At 44.4% G+C, this 13993-nt stretch overlaps 1 protein-coding gene across 2 annotated transcripts in view; it reads right to left on the bottom strand.

Moving 5' to 3' along the window:
* FRMD1 (FERM domain containing 1) overlaps positions 1–13993 on the bottom strand; it is a 40150-nt gene that overhangs the window by 5378 nt on the left and 20779 nt on the right. The window contains exons 4-12 of one of the 2 annotated variants that reach the window (XM_079329071.1): positions 11299–11378; positions 9125–9201; positions 7332–7518; positions 5002–5157; positions 2833–2898; positions 2556–2624; positions 2192–2366; positions 945–1280; positions 676–804 (exon numbers count right to left, since the gene is read on the bottom strand). In XM_079329071.1, the coding sequence (XP_079185197.1) occupies positions 676–804; positions 945–1280; positions 2192–2366; positions 2556–2624; positions 2833–2898; positions 5002–5157; positions 7332–7518; positions 9125–9201; positions 11299–11378 (1275 nt within the window). The remainder of the gene's footprint in view (positions 1–675; positions 805–944; positions 1281–2191; positions 2367–2555; positions 2625–2832; positions 2899–5001; positions 5158–7331; positions 7519–9124; positions 9202–11298; positions 11379–13993) is intronic. The other variant, XM_079329072.1, reaches the window with a different exon arrangement.

Here is a 13993-nt window from a genome sequence, read left to right as displayed (position 1 = left end):
AGCAGGAAGTGAAAAGCATTGCAAGTTTGAGGTTTTGTGGGCTGTAGAAAAGGGAAGTTGTTCTCACAGGCCACATTCAAAAAGCACTATCCTCTTAAGATAAATATACATCATTAAGCACCCTCAGTGCTCCAAGACTTTTGCTTACAAGTACTCATTTTTGGCCCTAAAGATTAATGTTTGAAAACTTTTAAAAAAAGAGTTTCTTGCCAACTTGTCCCATTTTTACCCTTCTTGCTTTGCTATAAAGGCTGTATATATTAAGGCCAGACAGCTCATGCATAACAGCTTAGCATCACAAGCCACAAAACCTTACCTAAGAATTCCTGTGACCATACCATCATTCTGTGGTTGAGCCCCTTGGCAGTTTTGTGGCATACAAGATATTAAAGCATATTCCTTTTTTAAAAATGGTTTACCTCAATTATCTTTTTGTCATTAACTGAATACAAGCTTGGCACATTTAGAGAAGGGAGACTTTGAGGAGCGCAGAGGAGAGCAGCACAGTACAATACAGAATGCTGGCCTGTAAACTCTAGATGAGCTGTCTGCAAATCCTGTTGCAGTAGGGCAGTAAATACACTGGGAGCTGTTTTGAAGGAGATAAGAGTTTTCATAGATCCCTCAGATTATACCTGTTGCTAGAGCCTTAAGAACAGCAGAAAGCCATCTCACCTTGGCAGCTAGCAGCATCTAGAGGCAGGGATTCAACAGATTCTCCCACAGTGGCCTCCTCTAACTGGTCTCCCTCTAAAGGCTCATCTACAGGCATCTCCTCTGGCTCATCTACTGCCAGCTCAAGCTCTAGGAGGAAGAGAGCAGCAGGAGAATGGTTAGCATTACTCTTGTGCTCCGAGCTGCTGTACAGTCTCTTACTCCCTGTCCTCCTGCAGGAGAAGACAAAAGTCAGCTTAGGCGTCGCTCCACACGCCCAAATTCTTTACCATCATCCTGAGCATCGTCTTCAGCCCGCCCTTTGCTGCCACTGTCAATGCCCGAGCTCCCGTAGCTGATGGTCGAGCTGCAGGATTTCTCTTTCCTGTGCACGCGGTCGATGCCGAAGGGCTCGTCCACCGACATCTCCACGGAGACGCGGTGCCGGGAGTCGGCCTCGATGCCCGAGGTGTGGGAGCTGCCGTGGCTGCCCGTGGAGTGGCGCGAGAGGCGCTTGTCCCTGCGGCTGCCCCCGCTGCTCCCGCTGCCACGCGAGTTCTTGTCGCACGGCTCCAGGTCCATGTCCAGAGTGTCACTGATATAGGACTCCCGGTAGCGCTTCTTCTCTGAGCGAGAAAGAAGGGAGAAACCAGTGAGAACTTTAAGGAAGTTTTATATATATATCTATTCAGGAAGTTCTCTTGGCACCAACCAACAACTAAGAAACAACTGCTGCAGGTACTGAACAAACACAGGGACAGCTTTGTATTTTGTTTGCTCAACAGATGGATGCTCAGGTGGTTGTAAAAGAATTAGTCATACTCGCAGTAAACCCAGGGTCTCCTAAATTAGAACGGGCAGGTAGAGGCAGTTATGATACAGAAAACAGTAGGATTCAGAATGAAGGTCAGTAACAACAAAGCAAAACAAAAGCAAACAAAAAAAAGGGAATTACTTAGTGAACTTCAGTGCTCAGTCTTTAAAATCAGATGCACTGATTGGTTCTTGAAATACCCACCACTGAATGAAGTCAGCTAAAAACGAATGGTTTTATTCCTCTGGCTGGTATCTATTAATGATTTATTATTTCTCCCATGGCTTGTATGTGCTGAGGGTGGTTGAGAAATCCACAAGACACTAACGAACACAAAACAACCAAGGGCTTTTTGCCCACAGGCACTTGATCAGTGAGCCTTTGTACAGGTGATTGGCAATGCCACTGGTTGCACCCACACAGCTCAAGGCCACTGCTGTAACCCCACTGAAGGGAAAGACAGAAACCACTTGAAAGGAGATACTACTCCTCTACTGTTCGCACACAAACATAATTTCTGATCGCAGTCTACAATGTGGGAGTGATAAATACTTCTTGGAAATGGACTTGAAACGTACCTAACACCTCTGTTTCTATCACTGGCTGCCTGATAAGGCAGAAATACCATTAACTAGATGAGAGAAGGCATCATGAGACAACAGGAGAGACTAACATACTGCACTCTCCCTCTTAGCAAACTCACTTGGGTGTTCCCTAACATACCTTCAGCCTCCTCCAGTTTTTGGATCTGCTTCAAAACTGGCTGAATATTCAGAAAGAGCCGGTGGCTGTTGCTGAGTAGCTGTAGCAAATGGCGTGACCTGAAGGGGCAACCCGTGTAGTAAACCAGTTTCCGTGCAGAGGGCAAACCATCTGGCTGGATTTCAAATTTTTTCCCCTGCACAAAGAGGAAAGATGCCAAAGAAATGAGCAAGAGCACATTTTCAGCCACACAGTTAGCAGAGATAGTTGTGGTCTTGTGCGTGCAAGTGACAGGACCTGAACCAGCAGCACAGGCAGGCCAACAGCTTTGCCACATCCCAGGCTGGCAGCCACTGGCAGATGGCCTCCATCCCATCACACTCACCAGAAAGGCCAGCTTCCCAATGTGTGACCAGGGGAAGTCGTAGAGGAGCTGGCGAACGTGATTCACCTCCTGCAACACATCAAACTCAGAGTGACACAGGGACTGGCAGGTACAGGGTGGAGTCAGCAACGTGCAAAGAATTTGCAAACAGCCAAGAATTTGAGATATGTGGAGCCTGGTGTTCACAGGGGAATCAGAGGAGCCGCGGTGAGGGGGGAGGACAGGGAACTGGGCAGAGTTAATGCTACACCAGAAGGCTTTCACAGCAGTCTGTTACCTGATAGATGTGCATTCCTCTCAGGGTCAGGCCCAGGATAACTGTCGGTCGATCCTCCTTCTTATCCTAAAAGAACAGAAGAGTCAAAGGTTAATCTACAAAGACCATGCTCTTGTTCTGGCACCTACTGCAGGAGAGGTAGCAGGACTCCTCATCAGATGCCATCAGCTCATTTGGTTTTTATTATGTTTGTAAAGTGCACCTTGCCTTGTTGACCCCTGAAATACCTACACCTAAAAATCCCCTCATGCTGGGAGGCTCAGGCATTTCACCAGCACATGCCCTAGCTGTCCTGGACAAGGAATCCTGTAGCTTTAGTGATTTGAGAATATGGACAATGTTCTCAGAGGTACCTTGTAACCTCTCTTGTAACCATGTGCTGTCTCTGCTGTCCCTATGAACATGCACCACTCTGGCTCTCCAGATGACAGAGAACCCAAAACAGAAGAGAAACCCATTCTCTCCTCCCTGCTACAGCACAGCTGTTCCTATCCAGGGGTTTGCTAGATTAGGGGGGAGTTAATCAATGCCCAGTTACTGTGACTTTCATTCTAATATTTGACCTTGGTGTTGGGAGTAGGTGCTTTTACATGAGTTTTATTGCCTGGGTTGAAATACTGTCTGACTTTTAACTCATGCTGCATCTTGGTTTCTAACATACTTGGTTTCTAACCAGATTCTTTTGCTTGAATACCAAAAAATATCATAAACTAATTCTTTAAGCCTCTCCTAACACAGCAGAGTTTGGGAGGGGAACACATGCATTTTTTTGTTAGGAGGAAAAGAAAGAAAATTTTGTGAGCAGAAATGTATGGGCTCACAGACCTCAAACTTTATGTCACAACTTTTTCTCCTCATCTGGCTTACAAGATACAAGCCTTGTAACGTCACATTATCTCACCCTTTGCCCCTGGTACCATCCATGCCTTCAGTTCAAAGTCACTAAGAAATATTTTTTTGCCTCCTAAGGACAAAGAGCTTCGTAAATCAGTATCAGTCTGAATGAGATATGGGGTGTGCTGTGTTTTCTTTTGCAGTTCCCAACCTCAGTAGAAGCCATGAGGAGGGTTTTAAGACAAAAGTGACTGCTTTTGAAATCTCACGGCAGCCAGTAATAAGACATATAAAGGATCAAACAACAACAAATGCAAGTCAGACAGGAATTTAAATATTAAGAGCAACCAATTTCACAGCCGTGGTGTTTTCACATATAAAATCCGAAGATAAAATTCAGTCCTGACAGCTGGATTTCTTATGGCATTCAAGTGTAACTAACTCTCTCATGATTGCATCATTAACAACATCAAGAATCAAAACAGAGAACAGAAGATAGGTAGGTGAACATCTATGGTTTGCAAGGAACTAAGCCTGGACTACTGATCAAAACTTATTTTCTCTAGAAAATGCACATTTCTTTAGTAACTAGAGCTGTTAGATATGTTCAAAGGACATGGATACTTCCCACACTTAATTCCCCCTGAGCACAAAAACCCAAAAAGTTTAATTAAGACTCTGACAGAGTAGAGTATCTCCATTTGGAAAAACGGCCCAAGCAATTCCTAATTGCATAGGCAGGTTTCACTCACCTAAGTGGAACAGAAAACTTCTCATTAGTCCTGTTTCTAGATGTAAATACTCAACATGTGAAAATGAATCACCTTCTGTTTAAGCAGGTTTGGATAAGGAGTTTAACAAGCAATAATGTAGGAATCCAAAACTGCCAAGAAAAGTATACAGCTGAGAAAACACCAAGCACTCTGGCAGGGATGGAGAAGGAATGATATACGAAAGCTGGAATGACCCAATGTCACCTTCAGCTACTACATGACATTTGTGTGAAAGCTGGCATTCAATGAACTACAACAAGAAAAAAATGAGGCTTCATTGATTTTCCCTGGTGCAATTCTACTGACAGGCAGGGGCAAATATGAAGTTTTGCCATTCCTGTGGCCAGTTTCTTGGTCGAGGAACAAAACGAAATTCCAGCTGTATCTGTACATTGCCAATGGGTTTGTTTGTGAGGACAGGCCTCATTGGCTGAGTATTTTAGATTTGTTTGCCTCTGAATCAGAGGCAACCGTCCCTCAAACAAACAGAAAGAGAAAAATGCTGTGGTGCTCTCAATTAATGACGGGAGAGAAGTTCAAAATAAGAAGCTCTTTGTTTAACCTTCTGCAGCCTGTAGAAATGGACGGGCACATCTTCCAGCAGGCAGGACTCCTTAATGAACTTTAGCACTGCTTCCTTAGCGCTCAGCCCTTGCTGCTCTCGGTGCATCTCTGGGGCATGTTTCAAGATGTAGTCACTCCCCCTCTTTGCAATTATCTAAACCACAAAAAAAACAAACAGGTCAGCAACCCCCATGAGAGGCAGCTGTGATCAACAGCAAAGCAGTGGCTGGAGGTGGAGGAGCTTCATATATTCCCTCAAGATGTTAGTCTGTGTTTGCCTCCACCTCCCTGGAGGATAAGCATTTAAAGCAGCCCAGATGACATCGATGTCTCCAAACAGATCCTAGTGGCAAAACTGTAACACATGAAGACTACAGCAGTCAGCTCTTTTCAATTTTAAGTATTGGAATTAGTTTTCCCAACTGCTGGCTTCCATAAATGTTTATGGGCAGATAACAAATACTCCTCTGCATGCCAGCACAATCAACAGCAACATCTCTGAAGAGGCAGAAATACTAGGTTTTCCTTTTAAGACCAGAAACTACACATTAGGCTTATTTAGCATTTCCATTCTCAAAAGGTTGGATAACACTATCTCAAGGTATTTTTTTATCTATTAGGAGTGGTTGGCAGGCACGTGGCTTCACTAAGCAGTAGAAAAACCTGCACTGGGCCTTTTGCTCCTGTCCCGTTCCCATGTTTGCCCACATGCCCTCTCTGTACAAGGCTACTGGGCAGCTCAGCCCTCTCCCATGCCCAGCTGGTTCCTTTCAGGCTGGGAGTGGCAGTGACAGGTAAGAGGGATAAATTGGCTGAATTCACTTTCCAGCATCCCCCAGCACCAGGGGCATTTGAAACTAGATTGCACCAGGTACCTGAGAACATCCTGCCAGAAACAACCTGTCCTGGCTCAAACCAACCAGACCCCACCACCACCTAGTTCCCACTTACATTTTATATTAAACCCCTGGCTTACTCTGTTAACACCTCTGCATGCCCTGCCAGATTAGCTGCCCTCCCACAAGGAAGGCTGGCCGTGGTGGAGGACAATATTGATGCCATCAGCTGTGCAGTGTCAGCAGAAGGAGATGTGCCAGTTCAAAGCTGGGTGGGTCAGCCCAGGGCAGCACTGCCTCTCCTCACTGGCACGAGACTTGGAGCAGCCCTTGGCCAAATGAGATGAAGCACGTGTTGAAGGAAGTGATTGTGTTGGAGGAGGAGACAGCTCACTATCTCCCCATGGGAGCCCAAGGGCAGGGAGAGAAGCGTCCTCACGCCTGCCAGATTTTGCTGTTTGTAATGATGTAATAAATCACCCACATACTTGCTTGGGGTTGTGGCTCAGTGCAGGTGAGCAACAGACTGTGATAAGCCCTTTAACTGCCTCAGAAACAGCACACAGGACCCACCTTTTCCAGCCCTTTGTTAGCTACTGCCTGACAGGCACCCCATAAGAAGGAATGGTATGGGGTGAGGGCCTGTTGTCTGGAAGAAAGGCAAGCTGCTGCACAGCAAGGCAGTCAGACTAGGATTTGTGCATAAAACTGACTGTCAGTCTTCAAGACAAGTTCTGTCACTGATCTGAACCTTTTCCCCAAAGCAGGAGACAGTGCCATCTGACAGGGGAGATGCAACTTGCCTGGGACAAGCAGCCAACTAACACAGTCTTAGCTAATTTGCCTTCATTTGACAACTAAATAAATTCTTTGCTGTAAGTCCTGAAAGGCACAAGTCACAGGCACATGCTTATAAACAAACATGCAAACACTTTCTCTTTCCTCTTGCTGCCCTTGAGAGAGATTAATGACAAAGCAGGCACCAGAGGCACTGCACAGAGCAGTATTACCCCATAGGGTTTGGATCTATCCATCCCTGAGGCAAGCATTACAGAGACACAGAGGGAACAAAGGGAAATAGACTTGGCTTTGCAGTCCTGAGGTTTTCTGGAGAGCTTGGGTTGTGCAGACCTTGCTGATGTACCACTGGAAACACATAACCCTTTAAGCCATAGAAGAATTGAACAAAGACATCTGTACTGTCAGAGCTATTTATGTGACACCAACACATTCCATCACCAAAGAAGGATCTACCACCCACCTCACTGATGAGTGAACTTATAGGGCATCTACAGGAACGTGCACCTACATTCAGTGGAAAGACAAGAGATGCCTCCTGAGGGACCTTCAGGGTGATACTCTACCCATCTGCCTGACCATTGCAGTGGGAGATGGGGAAGTTGCATGGCTGCAGTTAGGCACCACCTTGCCATAGCTCCTGCTGCATGCATAATCTGTTGACAGAAAGGTTCCCCCCTCCCCCGGAACTTACCCATTGTGGGAAATAAGCCTGAGGTTCAAAATATTTGCCAGCATGGACCTTCTCTCTGTAGTTGCCCAAGTCTGCCTGTAAGCTGTAGGCAGCCAGCAAGAAGTAGATTTCTTCTTTGTGGTTGCAATGAGACATAAGTACTTGCTCTTTGAGATGGCAGTAGTAGAGCTGCCGTGCCACCTTATCGCTGCAAGACAAAGGCAAATTTACTTCAAGAACAAAGTTCAGATAAAGACCCTCAAAAATATCATGTTGCTGAGAAGAGGGATTAAACTTTGACATGTCGGATGTGTGCCAATGCCACCTTGATACAATTGTGTGTATAAGGAGCACCAAACCAAGATCAAGGTCTTCTCCCACTAAGTGTTGTACAAACACAAGGAATGGTAGCTTCTACCTTGAGGAGCATGAGATCTAAGAAGTTAGGGCAGAAGGTAGATGAAAGAAAAAGCACATCACACCTGTTTTGGAGACTGACTACAATCAAGCACTTCTGTTTCCCTGGAAAGCCTGCAGCAGCCAGGAGAGTCAACTTCCTTGGACTCCCAGTCCTGTTTCTCGCACACCTGTCCTCCTTTCCCCTCTAAACTTGGCACTGCTTTTTTGTTTCACCTTGCCTTAGGCTCATGATACTTTTCAACAGCTAATTCCCTGCAAGGTAGATCAAAAGACATGGGAGCCCTGAGTTTGTTTTTGCCTTTTTCCTCAAGCTGCTAAACAGGGATTGCCTGATAAGGAGTAACTATGGCATAGCCTTGATAACCCACACACCCCCTGCCCTCAGAGATCATGGGAAGCAGGCTGCTGACATGTACATGCAGATGAGGTGCTGGACACTACAGCCTGCTTGTAAAAGGGAGAAGTACAATTTGAAGGGGCCAGATAACTATCTCTGCATGACTCTACAAACCTCTCCAATTAAACTACTAGTGCAAGAGAAATATGTCTGTGATGGTGAAAGATACGTAACTTGGGAGTGGCAGAATGATAGATAATCTCTCTTTGTACAAAAATAGCAAAATGAAACAAAAAACACTTATCAGCCAGACAGATTCTATAAGAAAGACTCCCCCGTATCCAAAACTGAAAGACTATGGAGAGAGAAAACATAGAAAACCAAAAGCTTTGTTCAAGACAAGAACAAATGCCAAAAATTTGGTGAAGATTTTAATCCACCTAAATGATCCCAGCTCTTGGATTCCCCCAGGGATAGAGCCACACCAGAAGCGCTGATGTAAATTAACTCTGTCAGTTGTTCAGTTTTAACTACCTCATCCTTTGTTCTGTACCATGGGTGAGGGTGGTGCTGTTTTGAGTGCAGCTTCATGTGAAGGGACTACAAATGAAAAACTCTAACTTATGAAGTAATTTCTTTTGTCCATGTATGAAAGTCCACTTCCAGGAGTAGACTGCACAGAGCACTGCTCAAATACAAAAAAACAGATCCAAAGCATGTGCTCTGGTGTATAAACAACTATTTTTGGTATATTTATCTGGTGCTTTTCATACAACCAAAAGACACAAGCAAAAGAGTGCTTAATTGTGTTTTGATAATGTCGTCATTCAACATGCTCTTCCAACACAGATGGAAAAAGAGTCACAATTTTCCTAGGGATATGGGGTATGATTCAGGCAGAAAGCATTCATAGCTGAGTAAGTCTGTGAAGGTCTTAAAAAAAAATTCAAGCAGATATTTAAAGCTTAATTCAATGAACTCACAGAGTTGAACTTAAGAAAGAAACATTATTTTTCTTTCATTTTAAGAACAGTAATTACCACAGAAGAGAACTTACCCTATTACTCTTCCATTTTCTACGTAATATTGTACTCTAAAGAATGCAACAAATGGAGGGCTGAATTTCTCTGTCCCCTAGAGCAAAGATATAAGATGAGTGAAATTATGATCAGCATCCAAAATTCCTGTTACCCTATCTGGCAATGTTCTCTCCTCTGAAATTCACTCCCCATACTGCTTTTCATTTTTTTACTCTTAGGGGGAGTCTGACTGTCTTGAAGGCTCGTGACAATGAGGCATTACAAAACATTCAGACAGGCTGAATGACAAAATATCCTAGGAAGAGCAGAAGATTTTTGGATAGGAGGGATGAGCTGGTATATGAGTCCCAGTGTAGCCTGGGGACATCCAGGCTGGCCCAGAATTACCTAGCTCAGCACCTGGCAGCACCACAAACACATTAGTGCTGAATGCAGCAAGTTTAACCCAGCCTCCCTCAAAGCGCCAGGCAAGGCAGCAGGGCAGCGTGCCATGCTGGCACGGCCCTGGCATTTCCAAGGCACTCCTAGGAGCAGCCATCCATCCATCCATCCATGCATCCATCCATCCATCCATCCATGCATCCATCCATCCCACCACACCACTCAGCACAGCCACACGCACTGCCACGTTCAGCGGTCGCTGCCTGGGGCTGAGGCGCACCAGCCCGGTGTCTGCTCCAGCCTTTTGTTTGGCAGGGCTCGTGGTTAGCTATTCACACGTTCCTACAGACCAAAAGGCAGTGCTGGTGCCTGCTTCACACTGAGGAGAGCTGGTGGAAGAAAGCCAGCATGAGGCCTGCTGTTAAAACTACAGTCTTTCTGACTTACAGGCTTGTTTGAACAGGAGGAAAAAAAAGAGAAAAAAGAAAAAAAGGAACATCTTACTAGCTAATTCCCTCATCTTTCCTACTTTGCCATTTTAATGTTCAGACAGATAACTTTGCTCCCACAGGCAGTTCCAAGGCTTTGCTGGTCAGACCCATCTCACTGGGACAAGGTACATGGCATGCCCTCCATATCTGATGCACACAGCTTCTTGACCATGCAAACACCTCCAGTTTATTTCTAGAAGTTGTTCATAGTCATCCTATTTTATCAGCTGGACTGGACTTTCCACCTGAAACCTCTTCATAGGAATTAAATCCTTGCCAACTAACCCAGTCCAACAGGCTAACTCATATCAGCAGCACTGCCAATGGCAACTCATTCCATCTTTTATGATTTGCATCACACCAGAGGTTCAACACTCATCCTGACCAAAAAAGTGTAGCAAGAATCCAATCACAGAGCAACCTCCAACCACAAAACATCCCCCATCCTGAGGTGACTAGAAACACCAGCTCTCACTGGCTGGACAGACAGCCCCTCTGCATGACTCTGGCTGTTTCTGAAGTAACTCTTACTCATTTGGGAAAAACAGAGCACATGCCTAGGGGTAAGAGAGATCCCTAAACCTCACTAGTAATCTCCAAACTTCTATAAGCAGCAGAAATTGCAAGTGTGCCTACTCTGCAAAAAAAAACCCTTAAGCAAGGTGGAAAAAGTAATTTGCAACTTCTACAATGACCCAGTTAAGATATCTGAAAGCAATTCCATGCTATACTTTGTTCTAGACTATGGCTCCTCTATTAATGACACACACAAACAGGCACTATCATGTCTAAATGAACAGCATTAAACAATTACATAGGCTTGTCTTCATTCCATGTAGCTTTCCCCTCTCTTGTCAGGGCTAATTAGCCATAAAAACTAGGACTAGTCTTGAACAAAATATCCTTCCTCTCCCTCCACCAGCCTTTTGCACACACTCTGGAAAGAGTCACAGGTCTAGTAACTCCCCTCATATCAGATTCAAGCCACAAAAGGTTATTTTAGGCTGTTTAGCTTCAGGATAAAAATGAGATCTCCAGACTAAGATCCAGACTAAATTAAAATGGAAAACTAACTGACTTTCTCCACGTTTGCAGCAGCCAAGCAGCAGCCATGTGGTTACTATTGGTCAGGTGAAGCTGCATAAGGGGCTTGTTTAGCTCTTTTAATTAATTGTAAAATTATGCAAAAGCCACTGCATCTTGCTACTGAAAGGACATCTTCAATAAATGCTTTATGGACTTTAGTTTAAGAGTTTTCATTTTCACTGTGCAGTCCAATAAAAAAGGCAGCAGCCTCCAAAATTAAACACGTCTCTTACTTTGGTGTTCTCTTTCTTCCATTCCTTTGAAAAGTATTTGCTAAGTTTCTGCTCCAGGTCTATAAAAACATATTCATTATCTGAAAGATAAGAAAAAAGGAATTCAGTGTAAAATAATTGGAAGTTTTTAGTCATTAAACATTTAGATGACTCTACAAATTATTTCCAAGCAATACATTTGCTGACCAGGCAATAGACAGGGAAAGAAAAAATGAAAAAAACCCAAAACAGTACTCTTAAGTACATGTGCTACTCCAGATGGAATGGAAGGAAGATCATTCATGCTTTCAAGAAATCCTGGGCTAAAGATTTCCAAAACCAGCCAGAAATGCAGAATTTCTGCTTTATAATCAAGAAGCCATTTACAGAAAAAGAGAAACATTCTTTTACCCAGCTAATTGTACTGCCAGCTTAACAGACTCAGTTTTTTATTGTTAAACAAGCAAGCCCTACCCAAGCTTGTATTCTGCCATCATGCAGCACATGGTCCAACATGGCAAAAGTAAGTAAACAGAGATGAGTGTTTGACAGGTTTCATCCTCTGCATGTGAAAGGGATCCTCTGAAAGGGTGAGAAACAAGAGAACCAAACACAAACACTTTCCTCAGAAGGTCTGGTGTGCCCTGCTCACACCCAACTTCTTTAATATAGGGAAAAGATAAATGAAAGGAAGAGAAACCTGGCCTGCCTCAAAAGACTAAAGGACCAGGACTTGCCCTCCACCTTAGTGACACAGTCTGAATGGCACATCATTTTGAAAGAGGTCTGTGCTGCTTTCAAAGATGATGTTTCATAACACTGCTTACCAATTATCAAATACAAACAGCACAGCCAGTGAAAGATTTTTTTCTGAGTCTTCAAGTCTCTTAAGAAAGGGAGAAAAAAAAAAAAAAAAGACAAGACCTGACAGGTGTTTCAGGCTGCAGCAGCAATGCCATCTGAGCACATTCACCTGACCAGTCCCTCTACTCTTTGATCTTGCTTAGGACAGTGTTTTGACAGGTGACACAAGTGCCAAGATGAAGAGCTTGCTCCTTAAACATGAAAGGAGCAGTAGTAAAAAGGGGAAGGAAAAAAAAAGGAAAAAGAACCCTTCACAAAACAAACTTCTGCCCTTTAAGACCAGCCCAGATTTCCAAATGAGAGCCTGCATTCATGCTTCTATTATGGCAGATGCAGGCCTGGCATGGCAAATGTTACAGTAGGTGTTGAAGGGGGCTCTGAGCTATCCCATGGCCACCTTTCCAAAGCATTCCAGATCCTTACAGGGGCAGATACAAAGAATACTTTCTTTGCTAACTTTCAAGAAACAAGCAAGAAAACAACCTCCAATCGACACCTCCTTCAGCTACCACCTCGAGTTAAAGAAACCACATCTAGTGCTATCCAGAACTGGCCATTTCTTCATCTTCAGTCATCAACATCACCCTACTAGGAAACCTTCTGAAAAGTAACTCTGGATACAAAAAGGGCAGTGCCTGAAAAACTCCTGTTTCTGTCTCCATGTTCTTTCCTGCACTGTACTGCTTGCAGCTGTACATTTAATATACCTACACTTCTGTTTACAGAGTAACTTGACATATCACATACAGAAACAAAATAGCATTAGCAGCACCATTGAAATGGCTGCATGGAATTTCTGAAGGTGTCTGTGGTGGGAATTTAAGTGATGCAGCACACTATATGATATGGAAGTTATTTTTGCTGTTTTGACAAAGAGAGGATCATCACAGAGATTGCATCTTGCACCTGCCTCTTCACTTCTGTCTGTAAGATAATGTGGCTTGGGACTACAATGGCTCCAGCCCTTCCTTCTCTAGGTCCATTAAGATCAGATAACACTGCCTGAAAGAGGCTGATAGAAGTCTTAGTGAGTGAGAGATGGGATTGTTAGGCTTGTCTCTGTCCCTTGTCAGCTGCCAAGCTGGTAAGCATTGCTCCATAAAACTTTTATTAAAAAAATAAGTAAAAGCTCATTTAGGGAATCAATTGCACAGCAAGTGACTGGAATGGGCTAACATAAGCATGCCACCCAGTCCCTCCCTGGGCTTTGGCAGTCCTGGAGCAGGGCAAACCCTCCACTATGGGCACCCCACACAGCATGGGGCTGGTCCTGATGGCACAGCAGTGCTGGGTGAAGCCTGTATCATCTCTGCCAGCACTGTGGTCTTTAGCTGTCACCTTGTTAAAGGACTGTAACAAGCTGAAGGGTCGGTTTTGCTTTCTAGTTCAAGAATGATCCCATGCCCAGAGGCATTTAGAGAAATGCATTAATTATTCCTCAATCAGGAGGGGAAAATTGCAACAGCAAGCACAGTGACACCCTGAACCATCCCATCACACCTGAATATTAGGTCAGAAAGGGAAAAGTGTGACAGAACAGTTACACTACAGTAAAGCCATTTGTTACCTAAACCCCACAGCCCCTCTTTATCTGCCACGTTAATTAGGTTAGATGATTTTGTGAGGGCACAGATGTCATACCTGAGGATTCCAGGTTATTATCAGGCCTACTGGGAGATACACATAAACCACAAGAATAAGCCAGGCTACAGGAGGACACCCCAATGCATCATCTCCTCTTGGGGGTCCCTCTCCTCCCCAGTCTAGTTCAGCATCCTCCCTCCCGTGCAAGAATGCAGCACTGCATTCCTGCCTTAATGAAGTTAATATTGCTGGAATGTCAACCTGCAAT

This window comes from Erithacus rubecula (assembly GCF_903797595.1).
Source record: "Erithacus rubecula genome assembly, chromosome: 2".
Taxonomy (NCBI): Eukaryota; Metazoa; Chordata; class Aves; order Passeriformes; family Muscicapidae; genus Erithacus; species Erithacus rubecula.
Note: the sequence above shows the minus strand (reverse complement) of the source record. Positions and strands in the feature narration are given on the sequence as shown.